At 41.7% G+C, this 23,860-nt stretch overlaps 3 protein-coding genes across 4 annotated transcripts in view; 2 read left to right on the top strand and 1 right to left on the bottom strand.

The window, feature by feature from the left end:
- The first annotated feature begins 13 nt into the window (after nucleotides 1–13).
- On the top strand, nucleotides 14–834 carry LOC108149613 (LDLR chaperone boca). Its single transcript, XM_017277324.2, has 2 exons — nucleotides 14–262; nucleotides 347–834. Exons 1-2 carry the CDS (start codon nucleotides 113–115, stop codon nucleotides 737–739), a joined length of 543 nt encoding a protein of 180 aa, XP_017132813.1. The 5' UTR covers nucleotides 14–112; the 3' UTR covers nucleotides 740–834.
- A 348-nt stretch (nucleotides 835–1,182) lies between these two features.
- LOC108149638 (ribulose-phosphate 3-epimerase) lies at nucleotides 1,183–3,649 on the top strand. Its single transcript, XM_017277372.2, has 3 exons — nucleotides 1,183–1,468; nucleotides 1,524–1,706; nucleotides 3,219–3,649. Exons 1-3 carry the CDS (start codon nucleotides 1,283–1,285, stop codon nucleotides 3,513–3,515), a joined length of 666 nt encoding a protein of 221 aa, XP_017132861.1. The 5' UTR covers nucleotides 1,183–1,282; the 3' UTR covers nucleotides 3,516–3,649.
- A 28-nt stretch (nucleotides 3,650–3,677) lies between these two features.
- Nucleotides 3,678–23,860, bottom strand: part of LOC108149637 — a 28,600-nt gene continuing 8,417 nt past the window's right edge. For both annotated transcript variants that reach the window (XM_017277370.2, XM_017277369.2), the window contains exons 2-14: nucleotides 15,518–15,640; nucleotides 15,206–15,464; nucleotides 11,422–13,024; nucleotides 11,194–11,363; nucleotides 10,799–11,128; nucleotides 10,647–10,744; nucleotides 8,441–8,841; nucleotides 8,053–8,379; nucleotides 7,813–7,996; nucleotides 7,593–7,752; nucleotides 7,405–7,531; nucleotides 7,195–7,340; nucleotides 3,678–7,133 (exon numbers count right to left, since the gene is read on the bottom strand). In XM_017277370.2, coding sequence (XP_017132859.1) covers nucleotides 6,822–7,133; nucleotides 7,195–7,340; nucleotides 7,405–7,531; nucleotides 7,593–7,752; nucleotides 7,813–7,996; nucleotides 8,053–8,379; nucleotides 8,441–8,841; nucleotides 10,647–10,744; nucleotides 10,799–11,128; nucleotides 11,194–11,363; nucleotides 11,422–13,024; nucleotides 15,206–15,464; nucleotides 15,518–15,609 — 4,209 coding nt within the window. In that variant the 5' untranslated portion in view covers nucleotides 15,610–15,640 and the 3' untranslated portion in view covers nucleotides 3,678–6,821. The remainder of the gene's footprint in view (nucleotides 7,134–7,194; nucleotides 7,341–7,404; nucleotides 7,532–7,592; nucleotides 7,753–7,812; nucleotides 7,997–8,052; nucleotides 8,380–8,440; nucleotides 8,842–10,646; nucleotides 10,745–10,798; nucleotides 11,129–11,193; nucleotides 11,364–11,421; nucleotides 13,025–15,205; nucleotides 15,465–15,517; nucleotides 15,641–23,860) is intronic.

Below are 23,860 nucleotides of genomic sequence, written 5' to 3'. Positions count from 1 at the left end.
GTGCTGCACAGCTGTTCTGTGTGGCCGCGTTGCCGTGCGAATGGCAAGCTGATAGGTGACGTGTTTGGCTATGCGAATTGTGCAAACTGAGGGAAACAAACATTAAAACACCATGCAAACACGGCTTATTTTAATACTCCTCGCGCTCGCGCCGCTTGTCCTGGCCAAGAAGTTCAAGGAGGAGGAGAAACCGGCGTGGGCCAAGAAGGACATTCGCGACTACAGCGAGGCGGACTTGGAGCGCCTGCTGGATCAGTGGGAGGTGAGTGACGATCCCGACGGGGCCGGTAGCCAAGAACATAATCTTATCGGTTTCAAAACCCCTTACAATATTTCACTTTTTCAGGAGGATGAAGAGCCCCTGGAAGCGGATGAGCTGCCCGAGCACCTGCGGCCGCAGCCCAAGCTGGATCTATCCAATTTGGACAGCAAGAACCCCGAGGAACTGCTGAAGATATCCAAGAAGGGGCGCACGCTGATGACCTTTGTGTCGGTGACCGGCGAGCCAACCAGGGAGGAAGGAGACACCATCACCAAGCTGTGGCAAACCAGCCTCTGGAACAACCACATCCAGGCTGAGCGCTACATGGTCGACGATAACCGAGCCATCTTTCTCTTCAAGGACGGCACCCAAGCCTGGGAGGCCAAGGATTTCCTCATCGAACAGGAGCGCTGCAAGAGCGTTTCTATCGAAAACAAGGAGTATCCGGGTGTCCATGCTCAAAAGGACGAACTCTAGGCTAGATTAACGATTTCACCAGAACATTCTCATGCACTCCAGTATTTTTAAGCTCAAAGTTGAACAAATTTAAATAAAGTGAATTTTCTGAGGAATACCTCTTTTGTTTGGACATTCGCATCGCAACGCCTGCAATCGATTAATGACTAGAGATGGTCGTGCTTGGATGGCATATAATATGATGAAAAATTTTTAAATTGCCAGTTATATTTTATTTTATTTTAAAAACTATGTGTAAATTTAATTTTTAAATCGTAAAATGGTAATATTTAATAAATACAAAATTAGTGAATAAATATACAATTTTTAAGTTAAAATTGACATGTACAGCAGAAAGGTCGCAATAAAAACTCCATTTGAAATATTTAGGAATGTCAACTGCATAAATAAAATTAGGAAGATGGTATTGCCATCTCTAGAGTTATCGTATCGCTTTTCAAATGTTCCGAGCTCCAGCTCCCCTCTGTGTGACCTCAAGTCAACAAGACGGCGCCAGTTAACCGCGTCGTGCTCCGCCTGCTCTGTAGCTGCGCCACCAAGAAGATGTCCGTCCAAGCCAAGATCGGTCCCAGCATCCTCAACGCGGATCTGTCCAACCTAGCCGAGGAGTCCCAGAAGCTGCTGGACAATGGGGCGGATTACCTGCATTTGGACGTGATGGACGGCACCTTTGTGCCCAATCTCACCTTCGGTCATCCCATGGTCAAGAGTTTGCGCAACAAGATCAAGGTGAGTGCGGTCCCCGGAGCCAGGTATCCAGTTACACACTCTAGTTTCCATCCAGACGGCCTTCTTCGAGACGCACATGATGGTCCAGAATCCGGAGCAGTGGATCACCCCCATGGCGGATGCGGGTGTCAATCTCTATACGTTCCACATCGAGCCGGTGGAGGATGTGTGCAAGGTCAGCCGGCTGGTGCAGGAATCCGGCATGAAGGTGGGCCTGGCCATTAAGCCCGGCACCGAGGTGAGTTGAGGTTATGTGCTGGCACTCCTAGTACGTTACGGTTCACAGTGCTCCCTCTTAAAAGTAAACACTCGATTTTGTGAACCACCACGTAAGTCAAATATGAAGATAGAGATAATGAACTAAATGCTTATTTGCCTATTAACTATTATTTGATCATTGCAACCTCAAAAACATCAAAAATGTATAGGGAATTTAAAATTTAACTTTGTTTCTCAATTTGTATACCCTGAAAATATTATAATTTCAGTCAGAAGTTTGCAACGCAGTGACAAAGAAATTTCCGATCCTATGTATGTATATAGTATAAATATTTACAGTCAGAATCACTAGGAGAGTCGATCTAGCCATCTCCGTTCGATTCTATGATAATTAGTCTCTCAGTTTTAAAGCTATCTGCATGAAACTTTGTTAAAAGTTATCTTCCCGTTCCACATAGTATATATAGTAAGTCGGAATGGGTCGGATCGGACGACTATAGCATATAGCTCCCATAGGAACAATTGGGGGAAAAAAAGGAACAACAATTATCACTTTGCTGTTTTCTTCTTTAAGATTTAGTAATGGGTTATTATTTTAGAATTATGGTTTGAATTTGATTAAACTCAAAGAATATAACAAAAACAAATTTTTTTTAAATTGTATCTTCTCTATTTTTTACATTGTTTTAATTCTTTTGGATAGAGTAACGGTTTAATAATTCAGAATTATTCTTTTAACTTTGAAAAATCGAAAAGACGACATATAGCTGCCATAGGAGCGAATAATGGAGCTGAAAATTACCATAGCATATAAAACCAAATTTAGATGTTTTTTTTCTAAACTTTAGATTGCCAAAGTTAACTACCTTTCATGTTTTTTTCTTCTTTGAGATTTAGTAATGGTTAAATTATTAAAAAAAATAAATTAAACTAAAAAATATAGCTTGAATTTTTTTTTCAAATTTATACAAGTGAGCTTCGAGATCTAGGATTTTCTATTTTAGAATTAAATTTATTAATCTCGGACAACGATACAGTATAGCTGTTACAGGAACGACCGAAAAATTTAGCAGAAAATTGACTAGCTTCATTGTTTTTGTGCCTACACTAATATGCGAAACATAGTCGTTTTAAAGAATTTGATCTTTCAATAGCTGCAAGGGTTTATAAACATCGGCTTGCCGAAGCTTGCTTGCTTTCTTGTATAATTTTTCTTATGTAAAACTACTTATACTAGTTTAGTTGTGATAAATATTACTGATTCTCATGTATTAATTATTAGAATTCAATATTATTTCACAAAAAAATAGATAGTGTTCCAGAAGTTACAATTCTCTTGATCAGCAGCACTAAGCGGGTCGATCTATAACTTCGTTGCTTCTTAACACTTACCCAAACTCAATTCCAGAAATAAATTTTTTTACCGCAAGTCCTTAATTCTTAAATTTGAATTTATAATCTTCTATTGCGAAGTTAATTTTTTTTGAACTTTTGAATTTATTCAAATGTATATGTTGTACTCACTTTATAGGTAAAAGCTCTGGAGAAGTACATGAGCATTGCCGATGTTGTGCTGGTAATGACCGTGGAACCCGGTTTTGGCGGACAGTCCTTCATGGCTGACATGATGCCAAAGGTGGAGTGGCTGCGTGAGAGCTACCCGAACCTGGACATCGAGGTGGACGGCGGAGTGGGACCCAAGACCATCGAGTGCTGTGCCAAGGCCGGAGCGAACATGATAGTCTCGGGTACAGCCGTAGTGGGAGCCAGCGATCAGAGACAGGTCATGAAGGACATGCGCGAAGTGGTGAAGAGCTACCTCAAGTGAAGATGCAGTCACCTGATTTTCTATCCGTAGCATAAGGCAGCATTTATTAGCTAGGCGCAGTGTTGACAAAATTGCAACAGCTGGTATTTGGAGATACTTCGGGAAACAACTATTAAAAGACATTTACGAAAACATATGGTTTTATACATTTATTTTCCAACATTTATATAATATATGTGTGTAAGTATATATATCATGTATTGTATGACATGTTGCTTTAAGCATTTAGTTGGTTATACGTGTCTGTGTAGTTTATGTAGTTACATTTAGGATACTGCACATCCAGTTATTGTATGGCATTGACCAAATGTCTGCCTTATTGTCAGGATTATTCTGTCTTTGTTTTCCAAAATAAATGTTCAACAATATTTTCTGATTCGCGTCAAAACTTCAAAATCTGAATGTAAAACTTTTCATAAATTCTCAATGCCTCCGATGCGCTTGTCCAGCTCACAGGAAAAAATTCAGTTTTTCTTTTATTGTCAAAGATTGTTCTTGTAAATTCTTCACAAAGTTCCATCTGTGCATAAATAACAAGTGCTTCTCATCAAATGATCATCTTTAAACATTTACATATAATATTCTGATTACATATACTATGCTTCTTTATTTTCTTTTCGCGACACATGTAAATTGAACTAGTTAATCAGCTTCTTGTTTTTGCCATTTGGTTTTTGGATTTTGCTACATTTACACATAACATTTCGCTACAATTTTTTGATTTCATTGGGTTTTAAGGGCTTGTGTTTATGTCGTGTCCTCCCAAGCACATGGAGCATGCGGAACTAAATCGAATCCTCTTGGGGGCAGTCCCCATTAAGCACAGAAATTCAACTGAGATATGGGTCTTGTGCGATTCTGAGTTTGCGTGTTGATTGTATGCATATTGTACTTAGTAATTATCTACTCTGCTATTCATGCCACGTGTAAATTATTTCACTCACTCCACTCGCCAATGCTAAGCATTATTACATCTACAATATATATAATATATGGGTTGTGTTCGATTTAGTCTAAATTTACATAAAGCTAAGCGTTTTGATAGTAGCCTGGAGCATGGGTGTATAAAAATAGCTCGCCATGATCCGTGTGATCGTAAATGCACAAGGAGAGTGAACCCCAGAAAACTGAAAGGGTGATAGATTGGCTTACTGTCCAAGGCAACAGCTAAGGAGTCTCTGCCTGAGTTCAACACAAACTATATTTTAACGAGGGGTTCCTGAAACCTCTAGTGACACACGAGACCAACACTTTGAATGAAATACGCTGTCGCCCGATTTCGGACACTTATGGTTATAAAGATTTCAGAAACACACCGTTATACGTCCATGCAATGCACAATATCGAAGTAAGCATAATTCACATGATATGGGTATATCTTTGTAAGTATGTATTGTCCTAGATCCGTCCTCTGTACTCTGTCATTATATGTAGTTAGTATGCTCGATCTACAACAGCCCACAGATTTGTCTCGAGTATAATCTAAGCTTAACACTTTTCGCTTGATAATATGCATGTATAAATTTAGACACCATCACATCTGCTTAATAGCTACCACTACAATATATATATAGAATATATGTATTCGTTATATGTATATTTCTTGTATATATTTCAGTTACATATTTGTTTGTGTTCATGTTCATCTTAAAACATAATGTGCCTTGTGTAATATGCGCTTCATTAAACCCCCATTAAGACTAATAATACTTTTCCATTTGTAAACTGATTGTACAAAACATGCATATATATATGTAGGCATAATATGTCCAACTATATCTAGTAGGGATCGGTTATACATTTGCAATCTCTTGGCTTGAGCTCAGGTTAGACGGTCAATCTATCTGAACAAAATGAAGTGCGATGGCCAAGAAACTAATGCGTTTTAAATGTTCATACATGTTCTTTTACAAGGCATAGCCATACTTTTGTTCAAATAACTTGACCGTCGGATCTCAGCTCAAAGCATTTAAACAGGTTTAAGCTAGAAACAATAAATTGAAAAAGTCGAGCTCTAGGAATAAAATCCGGCTTTGGGCCACTCTTCCGGCTTGAAAACAATATCAAAGCTGTACACGTCTCGAAGCCCAAGAATGTTTGTGTGTTATGTGTGTGTTGGAACAACCAATTTTGAGTCTTTAGTTACGCGTATTTTACATTTATTTTCGTTCGAGCCTTTTGCAAAATAGTTGTACAATTTGTTGCACGTTAGCATACTAAGTTGCACACCAGGAATATGGATGATTGGAGTTGAAAATCAGGGCGTTACATTGAGCTTCGACTAAAGCGGCCAGTCTAAGTGGGGGCGTGACAAACGAGTTGCTTTAGCGTGTAAATAGTTCTAAATATTAAGTTACATTGACATATCCACTATCGAAGCGTGTATACCTTCTGTAGTCACCGCATAAATAGTACGATTCGTATGCTATGTGTATATTCCTTCTAATCCTTCTGTTCTGACGTCTGCCATTTATTCTTATTTCCTTCTTATTGTGTTCTTTAAAGCTGAAACCCACGCATTGTAGTTAGTATTTTCATGACTTATCGCTATATGCATTTATTTGCTTATTGTTCATGTCTCATTATTTTAAACTGCACTTCCTTATTGTTGAATAGATTCTTTGTTTGGGGAAGAGCTAACAGCTACGTTTATCAAATGCCCAAGATCAGCAATTTTTCCTTGTTTTTTGGTTTAGTTATAGTTACACATTATCTACAACTGATTTGCTTAGTTCCTGTTTTTATTGTCAACACTCAATAGTTGTGATTCTAATATTTTTCTGAATTTGTTTTTTTTGTTTAATAATACATTTTCTTTCTGGATAAATACTTATTAAATATAGGTTTCATTTTGTCCGGGACCTTTCAACACAAAATGAAGCTACAAAGTCTAATTATTGTCCGGGTTTCGGGGTATTTAGACACAATTATCAATTGGTTAGATATTGGGTACATATTGGTTAGCTTCGTTTTACGTGTAAATATATAAATCGCGTATGGAATATGTATTGACATTTGGTTGCGCCCAGTTTGGGCTAATTTCTTCCGTTTGACTTGGTTGTTCATTTCCTTGCGGTTTAGGTTTATAGAAATCTCTTCGTAAAAAAATTGACAAATAAATTCGGCAAATTGACACATGATTATGTTGCCCAAATCGGTGTTAGCCAGATGGCTAATACCTTAAGTTCAGTAGCAAAATATATGTAAGTGTTCTGTGTTTTTGAGTACTTTGTGCAATCGTGGATATGCTCTGTTCCAGTGAGACTTGAATCTGGCTCTCCTCGTAGCTTCTCATCGTAGCCAGCATTAGTTTTTGGACGACGTCCTGGAGTGGGTGTAGTAGTAGGGTTTACCATTTCGCATCGGGTCAGTGGCTATTTTGGACAGCATGTCCGGACCACCCGGATGAAGGTCGTATTTGTTCACCCGATCCTCGTTGATGGGACGAGTGTGCTTCGCGATCTGCTCCTGTATCCAGGGCACGTACTGTACCACATTCGCATAGACACCTGGTAGCCGTGGATGAGCACACATAATGCCCCAGGACACGATTCCGCCGACAAACCAGCGATCCTTTTCCCCCGGATACGGACACAGCAGCGGACCGCCCGAGTCGCCCTGGTATTTGGGTTGCTTTGATTTATCCGGTGAGGTGAGGGTACAGAATGGAAGTACTCACCTGACAGGCATCCTTGCCACCATCATCGAAACCGGCGCAGACCATGCCCTCCGACACGGTCAAGTTTTCCAGCCACTCGTCGCACTGGTTGCGCGTGATGATGGGAACCTGCACCTCATTTACAATAAACTCGTACGTGGACTTGGCTGTGGGTTAAAGAAGTTATGTTCAATCCGGGAGTAATGGCAAAAAGACGAAGGTTCCACTCACGATCCTTGTCCTCCCGCTTTCCCCAACCGATGACGGTGCACAGGGTGCCAGGATGCAGACTCCTCACGCTCGGTGGCGGTAGACAAACGGGCAACAGGTGCTCATGGAAGGCAACACGCGTGGCCAGCTGAAAGGGATTCCAAACAGTAAGAACCAAGCTTCACCTTCGGCGTACCAGTTAAACTCACCTGAAACAGAGCAATGTCATTGTCATGAGCAATAGCCATATTGTATTGCGGATGGGGGATGACAGCCTTGACCTTGACCTTTTGACCCGAGTAGGTAAAAGAGTTGCGACGTGTTACCCCAAGCTGTATGGTCCAATCCTCCAGGTCGATAACGCTATAGCTGTCAGGAAAAAAGGGAGTTTACGGACCTAAACATTATTTTATCCAAAGCCTGGCTTACTTTCCAACACAGTGCGAGGCTGTGAGCACCCACTGATCCGATATAAGGACACCGGCGCAATAAAATATCTTCTCCGGACCGCCCAAAATGGCGGCCAGGAATGGCCAATTGCCGGGATTAGCTTGAGTTCCTCCTATAATGCGTCTCGATGGTTTGTGTCTGCCCCGCTTTACTCGGCCACACTCTAAAACAATTAATATGTGAACACCCAATGCAGCTTTCTCTTTCTTGAGCACTCACCGTAATTGGAGCAGGTGAGGTCGGCCATCGGATAGTCCTCCGACATCTTACAGTTGGCGAACTCCTGCATCAGAGTGGACTTCCTCTTGGCGTACATCTTCCACATGTCGGTGGACACATTTACCGAGGCCAGTAGCGCACGACGGGTGTTATGGGTAAGGATATTGGTGGCATTCACGGCCGAGTAGCCCAGGATGGAACACACGGCGCTGGGCGAGACTGCCCGATCCCAATTGTTCACGCAGGCGGGCATCCACTGGCGCTGACCGATGCGATAGACCTCTAGGATACCAGTGCCCACATCGCCATTCCGCTCACTCAGCCTCACTAGATTGTGATTGGGGAAACATGAACGTCACACCCAACTAACTAAGATCTCTTAACTCACAGCAATTGCGCTCATCCTGGCCGTAGGGGCAGTCGATGATCCCGTCGCATATGTGCTTGGTGCCGATGCACTGGCTGTCGCCGCAGTAGATCTCGTCCGGACCGCACCGGTCGCACTTGGCCTCGTCCGCCTGGTCCATACAGTCCAGGTGGCCGTCGCACACGTACTCCTGCGGCAGACAGCGGTTTTGGTCGCACTGGAAGCCATCGCACTTGGGATGCGTGGCGGCTTGCATCACATCGCGTACCTCATCTACGCCCACGCAATCCTCGGAGCTGGGGAAGTCCTTGAATAGCTTGCAGTTCAGGTACTCGGGCAGACTGAGTCCAAACACGTCGAAAAAGAATCCGCAGCGGCGCATTGTCTCCGTGCAGAGGGTCTTGCAGGGGGGCACAGTGGCGCTGTAAGAACAAATGACTGTCATTACTAAAAGTATCTTTAATACTTTAATATATTGACTTTAGCTATACTAGTTTAGACCGAAATGGTCCCACGCCGCTTATGCAAATTTCTTGCGGAGTTGGATTCCTAGACGACAAAGGTCGTAACCAACTGTTGTATGCATACATACAGAGTACACACTGTACCATCGGCTACAATGTTAGCCAAATCTGCAGGATCAGCACTCTTCAAGTGCAAACGTAATTTGACCACAAACGCCACTAGCGAGTGATAAGTTGCGTCAGCTTATTCCCACAGCTTGGCGACTGCAACAATTTGATCCATATACATATGTATCTATGCACATAACATCCCTTCTCCCTCTCTCTTTCTCTGAGAACGGCTCTAGGAGATAAACATAAGCTAACATATAATATATAAATACAAGGAACCTTATTATTTTCTTAACAAATCATTTTTCTATGGCATCACTTATTTATGTAGGATTTTTTTTTTGGGTTTGAAAACAATCGCAACCATTTTTTACTAATTTAACTGGCTAACATTTCATTTTACAGTAAATACATTTTCATTTGGCGTTAAAGACTCATTTGATCCAAGGACAGTAACAATTTAAATAGGTTTAATAAAAATGGAAAAAAAGTTTATAACGTTTTGCTATTTGCTTTAAAAAACACATATTTTATAACATTTTTTTCTGGGAGTTTTTTTTAAGGTTCAATTTTAAAAACTCATATCTCCCTTTTGCGGTTCCTGATTTCATTGGTCAAATGTGGGAAAAGTAACATTTTTTATCTGGTTAATCATATATTATGTTTATCATAATTAAAATAAACAAGAAAAAAAATTCAATATTCCTGAGAACATTAAAATTTCGCTTTATTTGCGTATATGTTTGTAATTATTGAAATTAAGATGATTTTCAGCTCAATTATTCGATTTGTTCTATGGCAGCTATATGATGTCGTTTCCGATAAAAAGAAATAAATCTGGACTATCAAAAAAAATGGCAATGCTATAATTTGTTTTCATATATTTTTTCAATTGTTCCAATGGGTGCTTTATGCTAAAGTCGTACCGACTTATATACTACATGCAATATTACGACAACTTTGGGGAAAGTTTCATGCCGATAGCTTGAAAACTGAGAGACTAGTTTGCGTAGAAACGGACGGACAGACGGACATGGCTAGATCGACTCTCCTAGTGATGCTAATCAAGAATATATATACTTTATAGGGTCGGAGATATCTCCCTCGTGGCAAACTCCTGCCTGAAATTATAATACCCTCTGCAAGAGTATAAAAACATATTTTTACTATGTGAGCAGAAAATTATTTTGAACAACATTTCCGACGGCAGGGCTTCAGAAAACCGCTTTAAAAAATGTTAGCTTTGCTTCTTTCGGAACTGCTATCGCCTCCTTCTTTGATTACAAGTGTTTTCCATGAAAACATTCTCGATTCACCATCGCACTTAAAAAAAAACGCGGTTTTAACAATTGTCAATGAAATTTCCAATTTTACACAATTTCTCCGACTTCTAAAAATTAATAAAATGAGGACAACAGGATCTAGCGGTATTTCTTTTTTCTAGAAATCAAAAATTAAGAATATAGTTTTAAAACCTAATCCACCTTCATAGGTATTTTTTCTAAGTTTGCAGAAGCACCAAAATACCATGGAAAAGTACAAATGGTTCGTGGAAAATGTTGGTCAGGTACTAGTTTTATTGATATGAATAGTATTTGTGAAGGGTATTTAACTTTTGTTGACCTAATGTAAGCTATGCAGACTAGACTCACCCACTCTGTCCGCACTTGGGCACAAAAAGCGTGCAGAGAAAGAGGGACACCAGCTCGTAGCATCTCACATCGACGAGGGCCTCGTAGGAATCCAGGTCCTGTAATCGAGTCAAGTCATTCCCTACTTGTTCGAAATATTGTTAGTTAGTTACCGTTTGCGTTTCCAGCTGGCCAAAGTGACCGATATAGTTGGGGAACACGGTGTAGTTGTAGGGTATCTGGGGGCCCTGGCAAAAGCGCACTATGATGGGCAGGCAGGTGCCGGGGGCTGGATTCTTGCCGAAATTCGTGGTGTCCTCCACATGGATCGTGTTGATGATCGTCTTGTTCACGAACTTAATCGTCGGATAGGCATTAAAATAGGCAGCCAGACCACCGGCGATGGCCAGCAGAGCAAAGGCGTTGATCAGGATCTGGAACAGGCGGAACTTTAAGCGGCCATTCGTGATGTACGGGTTGGAGCTCTTGCGTCGGTTGACAATCTGAAAATGCCGCCAAAGTAAGTATAAAACAAACGTTCTGTGCCTCATGCAGCACACTTGTTCACCTGATGCTGCAAGGACATGGTGTGAGGAGCTCCATTCTGAAAGCGCACAATGGTCTGCAGGCTGCTGGGCGGGCCAGTCGTCTTATGGAGCGGCGAGATCGTCTGCGGCGGTTCCAGCTCCTCGATGGGTTCGTGCTGCACTCCCTGCCGGCACACAATCGGAGCTGGCGCTGAAAAGACAGACGATTGCTGTGAAATGCCCGCGATTTCGATAGGACTCACGCTTACCACTGCACAGCCGCTTGGCGGACAAAGAGGGCAGCAACGGCGCCTCCATGAGCTTGGGGTTGTAGCCCGGGCTGGACGTCTGGCTGAAGCTGTCGCTGGAGATGGTCGAGTCCTGGCGGAAGTTGATGCGGCCCCTTGGCGGCGGCACTGCGGGCGCCTGCCTTCCACTTCCGGCCCCTCCGCTGCCACCCAAAAAGCGTGTGGGAGCCAGATCCATGAGCGGAGTCTGCCGCTGAGCAGAGCCAGGGGCGTTGGACTTGCGCCCCACCTGCTGGGAGCCCAGCAGCGGCGCCTCCATCAGCTTGGAGTTGTAGCCCGGACTGGAGCTGATCGAGTAGCTATCGCTGGACAGCGTGGAGTCCTGACGCTGTTGCATGCGCGGATAGACGATGGGCGGCGGCTTGTTGCGACCCAACTTGTTGCGCACGGTCAAAGGAGGCGGCGGATGACCCCGTGAGCCCGCCTCCGTGGCATCAAAGACATTGGCCTGCCGCAAAGGTGGCTCTGGAGGCCCTGGACGTTTGCTATTTAAATCGGTGGCCGGCACAGCGACCGGGCACGGCCCCGACATGGATGACATGGTGCCGCTGGAGATCGTGCTGGAACCTGCCGAGGCGGCGGACGAAGTGGATGCCGATGCCGAGACGCTGCTGGGCTCCTTGGAGCTCTGCGACTGGGTTTCACTCATCGAGCTGTTGCTGTCGCCGCTGCCCTTAACAGTTGGCGGCTGCTTGCGGGCAGGAACCACTGGTAGCTTGCACCCGTTGGCTCCTCCGCTGCTGCTGACACTGCCGTTGTTGTTATTACTGGCCGGGTAAAGTGCCAGTCCCAGACTGGTGTTGTTGTTGTTGTTCAGCTTGTGCATGGCATCGTTGAGCACAGCGCGCTCCCTATACGCATCCCGGGCATCCCGTGCATCCCTGCCCAGTGGAGAGTCAATCGAGCTGGACATAGGCTTCTCATCGAGCGAGGACTGCGTGTCCACTGAGGAGAAGCGACTACGGAAGTCCACACTCGTCGAGCTGCTGGCAAAGCGCTCGCTGTGCCCGCCCAGCGAGGAGCCGTAGGCGGAGTCCACGGTGCTGCTGGATGAGCGCTGCGCCCGCTTGGCCATGTGGCTCAGGCCGGAGTAGCGGCCGGCCAGATAGCCGGCGACCTTGACGGGCGTGGAGGTTAGCGACTCGTCGAACACGGAGTTCTCCAGACTCATGCGGTCGTCATCGGAAATCCCATCGGCATCCGCATATCCGGACGTCGGACGCGTGACAATGTCAACAAGCAGCGCTGATTGCAGCCCAGTTCCTCCGTCGCCCGGTCCCCGAGCCACTGCCTCTGCGGTCACGTTTGCTGGCTGTGGATAAACAAACACCGTGCCCGTGCCCGTGCCCGTGCCCGTGCCGTGGGCGCCATCCTGTCCAACAGCGGAAAGTGGAAATGGGTTGGGACTAGACGACTGCCAGGCGGACTTGCCGCGCAGCAGGCGCCGCGGTATGGGCGGCGGGGGCGTCACTGGCGTGTCCACCCGCACCAAGTGCTGCTGCTGCTGCTGGTGGAGCTGCCTGCCTCCCGCTGACTGGCCATATTTCTGCTCTGTCATGTTTACCTGCCAGCGGCGAAATGAAAGAATTCGAGGAAAAAGAAATCAGAAATGTTGCTGGGCCAAAACAGTAGAAAATCGTACGAGAGCAATGCATATAAACAAGCATGTATTTCTGCATAATTGGACTGGAGACTTTTTCCGATGAAATATGAACAAGTGGAGTTCATAATATTAATAACACAATTAGTAATCCGGTTTCATTTTCATAAAAGGGAGAACATACCATGCTGTCTTTCATTCTTCATTTTTTTAAGACTATTTTTAGAAATGTATGAGTGTAGAGGGCCTTATAAAACTACACAAAAATAATATTTTTCCCAACATTTGGGAACGTATTTTAAATATATAGTTTAAGTGATCTATTAAAACTAGCCCTTTTGGGAAATTTAATGTTCATTTAAATATAAATATAAAATATTTGAATATATGAAAGTAAACACAAAAACTTTGTTTGAAAATAATTTGTAATACTAATAAACTAGTTAGCAAAAGTAAAATTTCCAAGGAATAGAACAATAAAAGTAAATGAGAAACTGCTATATAAGTTTTCCCACCGTACTGTTCACTCGTTCGATTTTCTACTGTGACAATATTACCCAGTAGCAATATTCTGCAATTTAAGCTCCTGCCAGGTGCAGAATAAGGCTGCGGGGCAGGGACTAAGCCATCACTAAGCCGAAAGCAGAAATCCTGACGCGGCCCCGGAAGGTAAAAAAAGGAAAAATAGCTCTGTGTGGATTCGAGGACAAGGCCATACTTTAAAATAAAATCAGAGCTGCCGGAATGCTTTTGCTTGCCGTCCACATCGATCTTTTAAGACATACAAAGCCAGACAAACTTTACGGACGCTAATCTCTTTTCTGCGCATCACTCGAAACTCGCCTTTCTGCATCGTAAGCAAAAAATGCCCTCGTATTAAAATACTTAGTATTTATGCGGTTCCCCTAAATGTGATAAAAAATATTTCTCAGAAAATTATTTCAGCATTGACATTCTACTGCATTTTATGAAATTGGAAAGTTAAAGTTTGACGACCATTGCGAACAAATTTTGAGTTTTTCCTCAACTAAAACAACCGTGCCAGGACAGGCAATTTTTAGCTTTGGAAATACAGAAACAGGGCTGGGTCCTTGTGTTACTATTATAAATCGAAATTATATAGTCGTTTACTTGCTGACGTTTTCTCTTATTAATACTGTTTCTGTTCAAAATTTACTGTACAACTTTTTCTACGATTAAAGTGTTACATACACAGCTAAAAAATGTATTTTTTTATTTTATTTTGTTAATATAAATATATTTAAGAACACACACTGAAAATTTCAGTGAATATTTTCGAAGTTACACCCAAATTTTAAAAAGTGTTTCAGAGTGCTTGCATGTACAAACTCTAAACACGTTTTGATCAAAATGGTGTTTTTAAAGTCGGTGACCAACATTACTCGGAAACGGCTAAACCGATTTGTTTCAAATTTAAACGAGCTTCTTAAATATATTTTTTAGTAATTAACCGTTAAACATTTTTTTTATTAGCAATTTAAGATCGAAGTTTTGCTCAAAAATGAATTTTTTATTCGAGAAACCGTCATTTTTTCAAACAATACTTTAACGACATCTCTTTTAATTTTTAAATTTTTGTGGATTCAGTTTGAAGATATAGTGGTCCCCGCAAAACTCCTTTTTTGAGAAGAACTCACAAAAATAAGCTGAAGCTCCTTTTCAAATAAATATTTGTTCCATTACTTAGTCTTAAAATACAGTTAAAATATAACATAATAAAAAAATATCAGATAATTAAATTTAACAATTTTCTCATAAAATTTTTTTTTCGGTTTTTTTTTAACTGTGTATAACCCCTTAATGATCAAAGCAGTATGAAAGAAAGAAGTACCCATTTAATTTGATTGGCAGTGTACTAAGTATAGAAAATTGTAAGTATAAAACATATGTTGTATGGTTAGTGGTATAGCAAAGTAAACTTGAATTGAGAGCTCTATAATCGTATGGTGGAATGCATTCTAGAGACAGTTCTAAGGAATTCGACGGTAAAACTAAACTAAATAATGGATTTTTATTTAGAAGTAGAATATTACTAAAAGAAAAACTGGTTACTACTTACAACTTTTAGATTAATTAAGGAAAACATACTCCCGTTTCAATCCCCCACAGGATATCTCTACTTACAAGCATTTCGGTGGCTGCCAGGGGCAACTGCGACGGCTTCTGCTTGTCCTCGATCATGGGATAGTAGTGGGAGGAGTGTCGCCGCACGATGCTGCTGCTGCTGGAGCCGTTGCCACTGGATGTGTGGCTGCTCTCGCTAATGTTGCCGCTGTGGCTGGGCAGTGGCAGCAGGGTGACCGACTTGCACTGCTCCTGCTGCTTGTCGTAGAAGTCGAGCAGGGAGTTGAGGGGTAGCGCCAGGCTCGAGGCGCGCTCCGATCTGAAATGTTGAAACATTATTATCTGATAAGCTGTTTAGTCAGAGAAGCTTACCTTGAGCGACTCCGCTGGTCCGCCACCGAGGTCTGATGCTGCTGGTCCTGGGAGACGCTCAGAAATTGCTTATTCATATCGAGTGCGTTCATGTCTTAATCGACGTGATTTGGCTGAATCAATCTGCAAGTTCGGAGGGAAATGGAATTTGATTAGTGAGTTTGGCCATATGTGATCCGCATGCGAATTCCCCCGACTTTTTGTTTTACGCCGGCGTTGTGAATGCCATGCATATCAAAAGAGGACTACTCCCAACGGAATACTGAATACCCACACAGAACTAAATAAAACCGGTCATGCAAATAGTTGCGGGGCCTTTTTGGCCACAGGAATCGAAATCAATTACACAATAGCCCACACTCACACACTTTCAAGCGCACACGTGACAATAGATCGCACAAAAAGTCCAAATAAGTGCAGTCGGTGTCTGTGTGCCGGGTTATATGTGAGCTATAGCGATACCATCGGAATCGGGCCAAGCAATTTGGCCTTTTGTGTCTAATGAATGCCATTAGTCGGCTCGCAGCACAATGGACCCCCGCGGAGCCCTGTCCCGATCCTGGTGTTCGTATTGTGTGGCCAAAAGCCGATTTGAAGCGAATTCAACCATTCTGCACCAGAGATGACACATTTGAAAACGAATTTGGTTTTAGAGTTCTTCTTATTTAGGTGAAAAATAAGTTAATCAGAAGTTTACCAAAGCATAAAGCCTAAGCCTTCTTAAGTTCTTTAAAGGGTAATAATTAATTGCTAACATTCATTGTTAAGGTAATGTCCTCTGATAAGTAAACAATGCAAACCAAAATAATTGAGTGTTTTGCACAGCTTTCAAATGTCTTAAAAACTTATTATTGTTTAATTTTTAATATTTACCCTTCGGTTTGACGAAATAGGAAAAAAAATATATTTAATATATATATTTTACAAAATAATGATCAAAAATACAATGGAAAATTTAGAAGATTTAAGTCTGTTTAAACTGCAAAAAAAGATAAATTCTCGCAACCAAATCCAATATACAAAATAAAATAATTATAATTTTTAAATGTGTGCTTATATTACTTCGTTCTTTAGCTTGGATTAGTTAATGATATAAGCACCACCAGCTATTTTGCTGTTAACTGTGACCATTTCGTCTTGTTTGTTTTACCGCGATTACTACCAACTGCGACATTAACATAATTTATCGAGTCCTCTTTTAAATATTAGTTTATTACTAGGCAGACTAAATGCTTTTAACATAATTGAGCAACTTGAACATCAACACTATATTATTTTAAACTGATGCTTCTTCCCAATGATTAATGTCCGTACATATGAGCATATAGGTAATAAGCTATTGAAAATAAGAGGCCTAAATTCGACAATGTTCAACTATGACCTACTTAAATCGGCTGCATGGGAGAGTGAGTGAGCATCAGGTTTCCGGAGAGCGAGACGACAGCCAACAGGTTAATTAAAGCAAAGTTAGGTTCTGAAGAAGACCAAAACACACATACACCCATGCCACGCCCGCTGACCCGCCTCACGTGGTGTTGGCAGGCATGGTTCAGCCGTCAGAGTTCGCAAGTGTCAAGGACGTGTATTGACACTAGTTCGATGCAATCAAGCCGGACAGGTGAGGTTCGAAAGCATAAGTGCAGGTGTACTTGTGTGTCAACAAATGGTAGTTCCAATTACGAACCCAATTAAGATCAATCACTGCAGGTAGGTGTCAAGTTGGCCAGAGCAGAGCCTAAGTGGCATTTATATACTTCATAGGGTCGGAAACTCTTCCTTCGTAAAAAAGTTAAGGTGCAATGGTCACGACTTTCTTATGACCATCATTTAAGCAAGCGACTTCTGTATTCATTAACAGGTCACTTAAGCCAAACTAATTTTTTTTCTTATTTATTTTTGCCGTTAAAAAGACGACACTCTAAAAAATAAAATATAATTATAACTACGCTGCAATTCCAGAAATCAAATTATTATCTTTTCCTCACTTTAACCGAGCAAATATCCAGTCGCACATGGATATGCATATATTACTCCCATTAAGGTCCACCCTTCTCATTACGTCTGAATCTGAAGTCGGAGGAATGGCAAGGACAGGATAAACACATAAATTCTATTTGCTCGGCATTTGTATGCTGAACACCAATTCCAAACTCATATGAACCATAAATTGTTTGCTTTTGTGTTCGTCCGATCCCCATCTTCACTTTGCCAACAAAAATTTGCTACGCAAAAGCAGACCCACTCAGGCACCGGGATGGGAAAAATCGGGAGCGGGTCTTCGTGGCCTTTAAATTGTATTATGTCGAAGACCAGCGGCAAGTAGTCCCGGCAACAGCATTTGAATTTAAGGTTATTACCCAAATTGTTGGCGCATTTGCCAAGTGTCAGCCGCTCGAATTCCAATCACAAATCAGAAATCTCGGCCTTGTCACAAAAAAGGTTGAAATTCCAATCCCGCTCAGGCCAAGTTCTTTTCCCGTGAGCATCTCTTGATTGCTTTGGTAAACATTATTAAGTATACGCCTGGCGGTCCCTTGAAAATATTTGCTCAAAGTTGGCGCACAAAATTACGATTTGTGTATGGAAATAGCCAAGGCATTTGTAGTTAATCAGCAACTGCTTAACAACGGATTGCAAGTCTTGCGCAATTGTTCTGTCGGACTCAGACGTTTTCCCAGAGGACAAACGGAGTCAATTTGAACTTGGCAGTTATTGAAATGACTGCAAATTCCTGGACTTGTGGCTGGCATTCCTCTGAAATTCCAGAAAACCAGTTAGGCAACAGTTTTGTCTGACCGTTGAATATTCGAACTAGATTGCTGTACATAATCAATCTTGTGCAAGCCAGTGTGCTTCACGCTCACATCCCGAATTGAAAGGAAATCATTAAAATGACACCACATGAGTCCTTAGTTATATAAGGCCTGAGCCAATTACTGCATGTCTGGCGGACATCTCTTACTCGTTCCCGCCACATGATCTGGGTACGACAGATTAGGTGTATAGTATACGTACATGTACGTATACAAAAATGACACAAGCAAGTTCAAATTCCAGCAGAGATGTGGCCAGGAGTCCCGGGAATTTCATTATAAGGACGTCGTGGTCAGGCTAAAGAGAAACGTGTGAACCCCTCAAGCTATTCGTAGAATTTTTGGAGGCAACAATTTTTTCACGGAGGTATTTCGTCTTATTTATTACGTATTCACTTTTAGCCGGGCATAATTTAAATTTATGGCTCCTTGCTGGTTACGTCCTCATTTGTCTGGGGCACACATAAATTACGGCTGAGCATTTAATTAGTTTTGTGCAGAGTTGGAGCAGGCAGGTGTTGTTTTGTGGTACTGCATCCTAGGATGTGAAAACTTTTCCCAAACATTTCCTGGTAAGTCAGATCAATTTTTATATTACATATCACACTTTCATGCGTTCCCTTAAGCGGAAATATTAAATATACGAATAATTGTTTAAGAAAGCCCGCAGATCGATAGTTGTGCTAAAAAATATATAGAACAAATTAAAAAACAGCTAACCAATGCGAAAGCCATTTAGGTTGCATATACGCTTGGGTAACGGCTACTGAACAGAGCTGAATATTGCTGGTAAAAAAAGATTAGAAAGGATTACGAGCGTTGAATTTTTGTACGGGCTTACGTAACCCGCACGTACAATACATTTATGAGAATTGGCTGCAGAATTGTTGCTCCCCAGACAGGAACAAAAAAGAGGCTGAGCAGAGGGCGTGGCGCCAGGCACGCCCATACAATTAACAAACAAAATGTTAGAGGCATACACACACACACAGACGCAGAACAAGTGTGCCATTGTTGGTAATTGTGCAATCAGAAATGTGTTGGTGTGCGGTTATTGCGATTGTGTGCCGTAAGTGAGTGTGTGTTAGCCGGCGCGTGCTGCGAATGGCTTTAAACGAAAAGAATGGAATGGCCAAGAGAACGACGAAGGCGGAGCTGGTGAAGCCTCAGGCGGCCTCTGAGTTAAAACTGGAGGAGGAGCTCCAATGTTGCCAACTTCCGCTCGGCGCCCGATTCGATTTCCATTTCCATCTCACACTCAAAGGGCGTTCCGTTGACTGACAATCATCATCGATGGGTGTCTGTTTACTATTACAGCCACATCGGCAATACCAGCAAGAAACCACAGTCCAATCTCTTGGCCTTCATTTCATTGCGTCTCATTTCCGCCGCCAATCGATCGACCATATATGAGCTGCATCCAGCGCAGACAAAAAATATTTAATAAAGTTATCTTGGCTTCTTTATTCATTTAAGTAAAAAACTCAATGGGTTTTGTATGGCATACAGCATCACTTTGCATTAGTTACAGTTCTGGACGCAGGATGATACATAACCGCGAATTCTTCAGCACAGAATTGATATGAGAATAAAACAGTTACTTAGAAAAAACGTCAAAGGAGTTCGGACCTTGGAAAGCAAACAGTCAGAGAGAATATTATTTTAAAGTTTCAGTTAATTGAAAACGAGGAAAACATAGTGTGTTCGTTCAATCTTTCTGGAGTGGGACTCTGCTGAGTTCATGGTAAATTAATGGTGTGGGCCATTATTTGCCTGTCACTCAGTCGGACTGTTTGAACAGTGCTCTCCAGCTATAGTCTCAATTTCCAATCCTGTCAAGCTTAAATAACTGATTGGAGTCTAGCATGTATACCTTCAAATATATACCACTTTAAATTTATGGCGTTTCATTGCCTGGTCAACTTAGAAAACGTCACTCAAATTTTTGCTTTGTAAAATTCTGGCTTCGCCTTTTGTTTTTATAAAATCTATGCTAGGATATATAAATGAAAACCCATAAAACATTTGTTAAGTCGAAGTTCATATACCCTTGCAGCTATAACTAAAATGTTACATTTTATAAAATGACGGAATTTATTTAGAACAATTAAGTCTCTTGACTGAAATTAAAATAACCCTCAAGAGCATACAAATTATCGTTTCCTATTTTTAAAATTATAATATGAATACTTAATATTGTGCAACGTTTTTTTTTTTAAATGCTGTTGTACTCAAATTTGAGCAAAAAGAAGACTTCCTAAAATTGCATTTAAAGGCAGCTCACCGATTGGGCATAAATGGTGGTAGTAATTACTCTGTAGAAATGGGAGACAGAAACGCGTGGCTTAGATATTGTATGTATTCTGTCAGATAGATTGTCAGTTAGTGTGTCATTCAGTTAGTCAGTCAATCAGGATTGAGGATGCCTCCACCGGCACACAGGCGATAACAATGGCGAGCGTTGAGCAATTTACTGGATGCGTTCGCTCAATTCACTGTGCGAGTGTTTGTGTGCGAGTATTTGTGTACGGATACATTGTACGAACAGGATTTACTGTCATCGTCAACGCCATTGTCCTCCTTGTCAATTTACGTCCCGATCGAGGATGGGTGAAGGCCCGGCTTTGCCCTGTTTCTGTTGCCCAAGTCTGGTCTGAAGCTGGGTCACAAGCCCCACTTTCATTAGTCAATGCGGCGGTCTTGGCGCTTTGTTTCTGTCATCCCAACGGGCACACGTGGCTCTGTCCGCGATGTCCTGAGTGGGTGGCGGTTGGGCGGTTGGGCGCCTGCATGCTGCCTGTTGTGGCGCCGTGCGATGTGGTACGGCTTATGATGCCTGGGCGAGCACTGATGGCTGCCTGTTTTTTAGTCAGGGGCTCTGGCAAAGTGTGTGCAAGTAGACGGAACCACGCAAGCGGAAGTCAAACCGAGGGTTTGTATTTGCCTCCAGTCATTCAGGAAAACACACATATAGCTTATTTTCTACAAAATGCAATAACAATTGCAGGCTTTTCCGACATATATTTAAAATTTAAATATACCAAGGAGCTATTTCTGCATATTTCTTAACTGGTCAAAAAACCAGTCGGAAGGAAGAAGAAAGCGATTCCGGCTCAATAAAGTCGATCTGGCCATGTCCGTCCGTATGAACGTCGAAATCTCTGAAATTTTTGATTTAGAATGCAATTTGTAGTAATTCTTACGCAGCGCAAGTTTATTTCAAAACTGAGCCTCGCCCACTCTAACGCCCACAAGCCTCGAAAATCTGTCCCGTCACTCTGAGATATTTTGACTTTGTGTGTGTGTTTGGGTCATATCTATCGGCGGACTCAACATTTTTAAAATCGAGTTATTATTTCGGAAGTTTTAGAGTTTTTAAGTCCTCTGCTCGACCGCTGCTCTGCCGGTGATCGCTGATGTAGAGAGACAGAAGGAAAATACTGCTAGCGGGGGTGGAGGTGCTGCACGCTCTTAGCTTCTAGTCTTGGCTATGCAGGTCGAAAGATAACACCACCTAAACCCCGATTGATTTGTAGGGGAATATTTAGTTTCAAATTTGTTCGCTGAGTAACAGGTGTATAACAGTCGGGGATCTCGAATTAAAGATTTTTTTTTCTATATATTCAAAAAATTATGCATATTTTTTAAGTCGACCTAATAAACCTAGTTTGTAGGCATAGATATTATTTATTTAACTAAATCTGCCACAAATTTATTGTCGTCAGTTTGTCCGAATTTTGTTCAGTGCCGAGAGGGGTTAGCTAGTATATAGGACCCTGCTATTAACCTGTATATCGTGTGCATTAAGCCATTAACAGAAGGCAGTTGTGGAGAAGAGCAATGGTAGAGTGGAGTAGCCATATAGGTGCGGTCATATGCAGCCCATAGTTATTAGCAGACAGAGAAAATACCCCACACTGGCATACACATCACGGCATCCCTTTCGATTACAGCTAGCCGTTTTGTTGTCTCACTGTCTGCATTGTCGACGGTTTCAGCGGAAATTGATTTTCGTACTTCTACGCCCTTGCCACCGGCTTGTGGGTGGTAATTTATGAGCGTTTCTCTAGCAGACAACCCCCCACTTAAAGTACCCTTGCAGGCGCATCGCTTTTGTCAATTAAAGCTTGGACCTCACCATCGTCTTCAATTGCAATCAGTTGACATTTAAGTGAAACCTTATAATGGAAGGTGGCGATCCATAGACCTATAGCTGCAGCTGATGTACGGTGATGTCTTTTGACGTTCGCTCAATGCGCAGTTTACAGACATTAAATAATAACCTCCCACCGCCCAGTTTAGATTTAATTTGCTCAGACTGTTGCCTCGGATTCCGATTCATTAAAATCGTATCAAAGCAGTCGAAGCCAGCAATTTATCTATTTCATTAAATCAAAGTGATTTTTGTTTTTGCTTTTGTTGTCCGGAATATCTTGGCAGCCAGGGCAATGTCTTTGTTTGTTAATTCTTCAGTCATTTACCTTTGGCATAGGTCGAAGATTAAATATTTGCATATCGAATAAGATCTAAGCTGTTTTAAAGGAGCACTAATTGAGCAACTTAAGTTCCAAGATTAAGGGGATTAAGTCTTAATCGTATAGAACATATTTTCGTTGAACATAACGTCAATAAATAATTGAATTAAATTAAACAACCTTAAAACCAAGCGCTTTATATAAAGCATCAAAAACAGCCCCTTTAAAGCAACACAAAATTGCCTTACCAATAACAAAAGCTTTAATAAATCTTAGATAAACGAGAGAAAAAATAAATTTTTTGCAAAACGTCTCCAAAAAACAAAGCTAATAAAAAATTATTTAAAATTATTGTTATTGTTGTTAATTACAACATTTCGAAATCGTATAAATTTCTTTGATTTAGAGTTTTTAAAACAAGGATTAGAAGAAGAAAAACTGATTTAAGACTGGCTTAATGTCCTGATGAACGGAACTTTTAAAGAACATATGGGATTCTGGTATTGGCATATTTAACTATAAGCATCACATATATTTGACTTTTTCAACATTGTTTGTTATTTGCTTTGAAACTTGCTGATGGTTCGATAACGTCGAACAAATTCGAACTTTTTCGCAAACATCGTTCAACTCGTTAAAATGAAATTTGCCGAGTTCTCTGAACCCCGAAATTGATTGTCTGGTATGGTTTGGTTTTGCATTACTTTTTGTTTTGGGATCCAGACGATGCTAATGGATTTCTCATTAGCGAAAAGCGTGCTTTATGGGGAAGTTGTTGATTCAAGTCTTGGCCTCCGTGTTGCCTAGTTTTCTGGGCACCCAAACGTTGTATTTGCTTATAGCCGTTTTTCGTCATTCTTTTTCGTTCCATCGATTTTTGTGCCGTTTGCGCGCAAGTGTGTTGGTATTTGGTCCTTCCAAATTGAGTTCGAATGCTGCGCGAATGGCCGAGGTTCTTGGGACAGCACAAGTTGATACAACTTGGGTAGCAAACAACGTGGCGTTTTAGTGTGATACCTTGTGGGCTGTGTGTGTGCGTGCGAATATATGCCTTG

The sequence above is a fragment of the Drosophila elegans genome, unplaced genomic scaffold, assembly GCF_018152505.1.
Source record: "Drosophila elegans isolate 14027-0461.03 unplaced genomic scaffold, ASM1815250v1 contig_133, whole genome shotgun sequence".
NCBI classification, from domain to species: Eukaryota; Metazoa; Arthropoda; class Insecta; order Diptera; family Drosophilidae; genus Drosophila; species Drosophila elegans.
The sequence above is the reverse complement of the archived record's forward strand: the minus strand, read 5'-3'. Positions and strand labels throughout refer to the sequence as shown.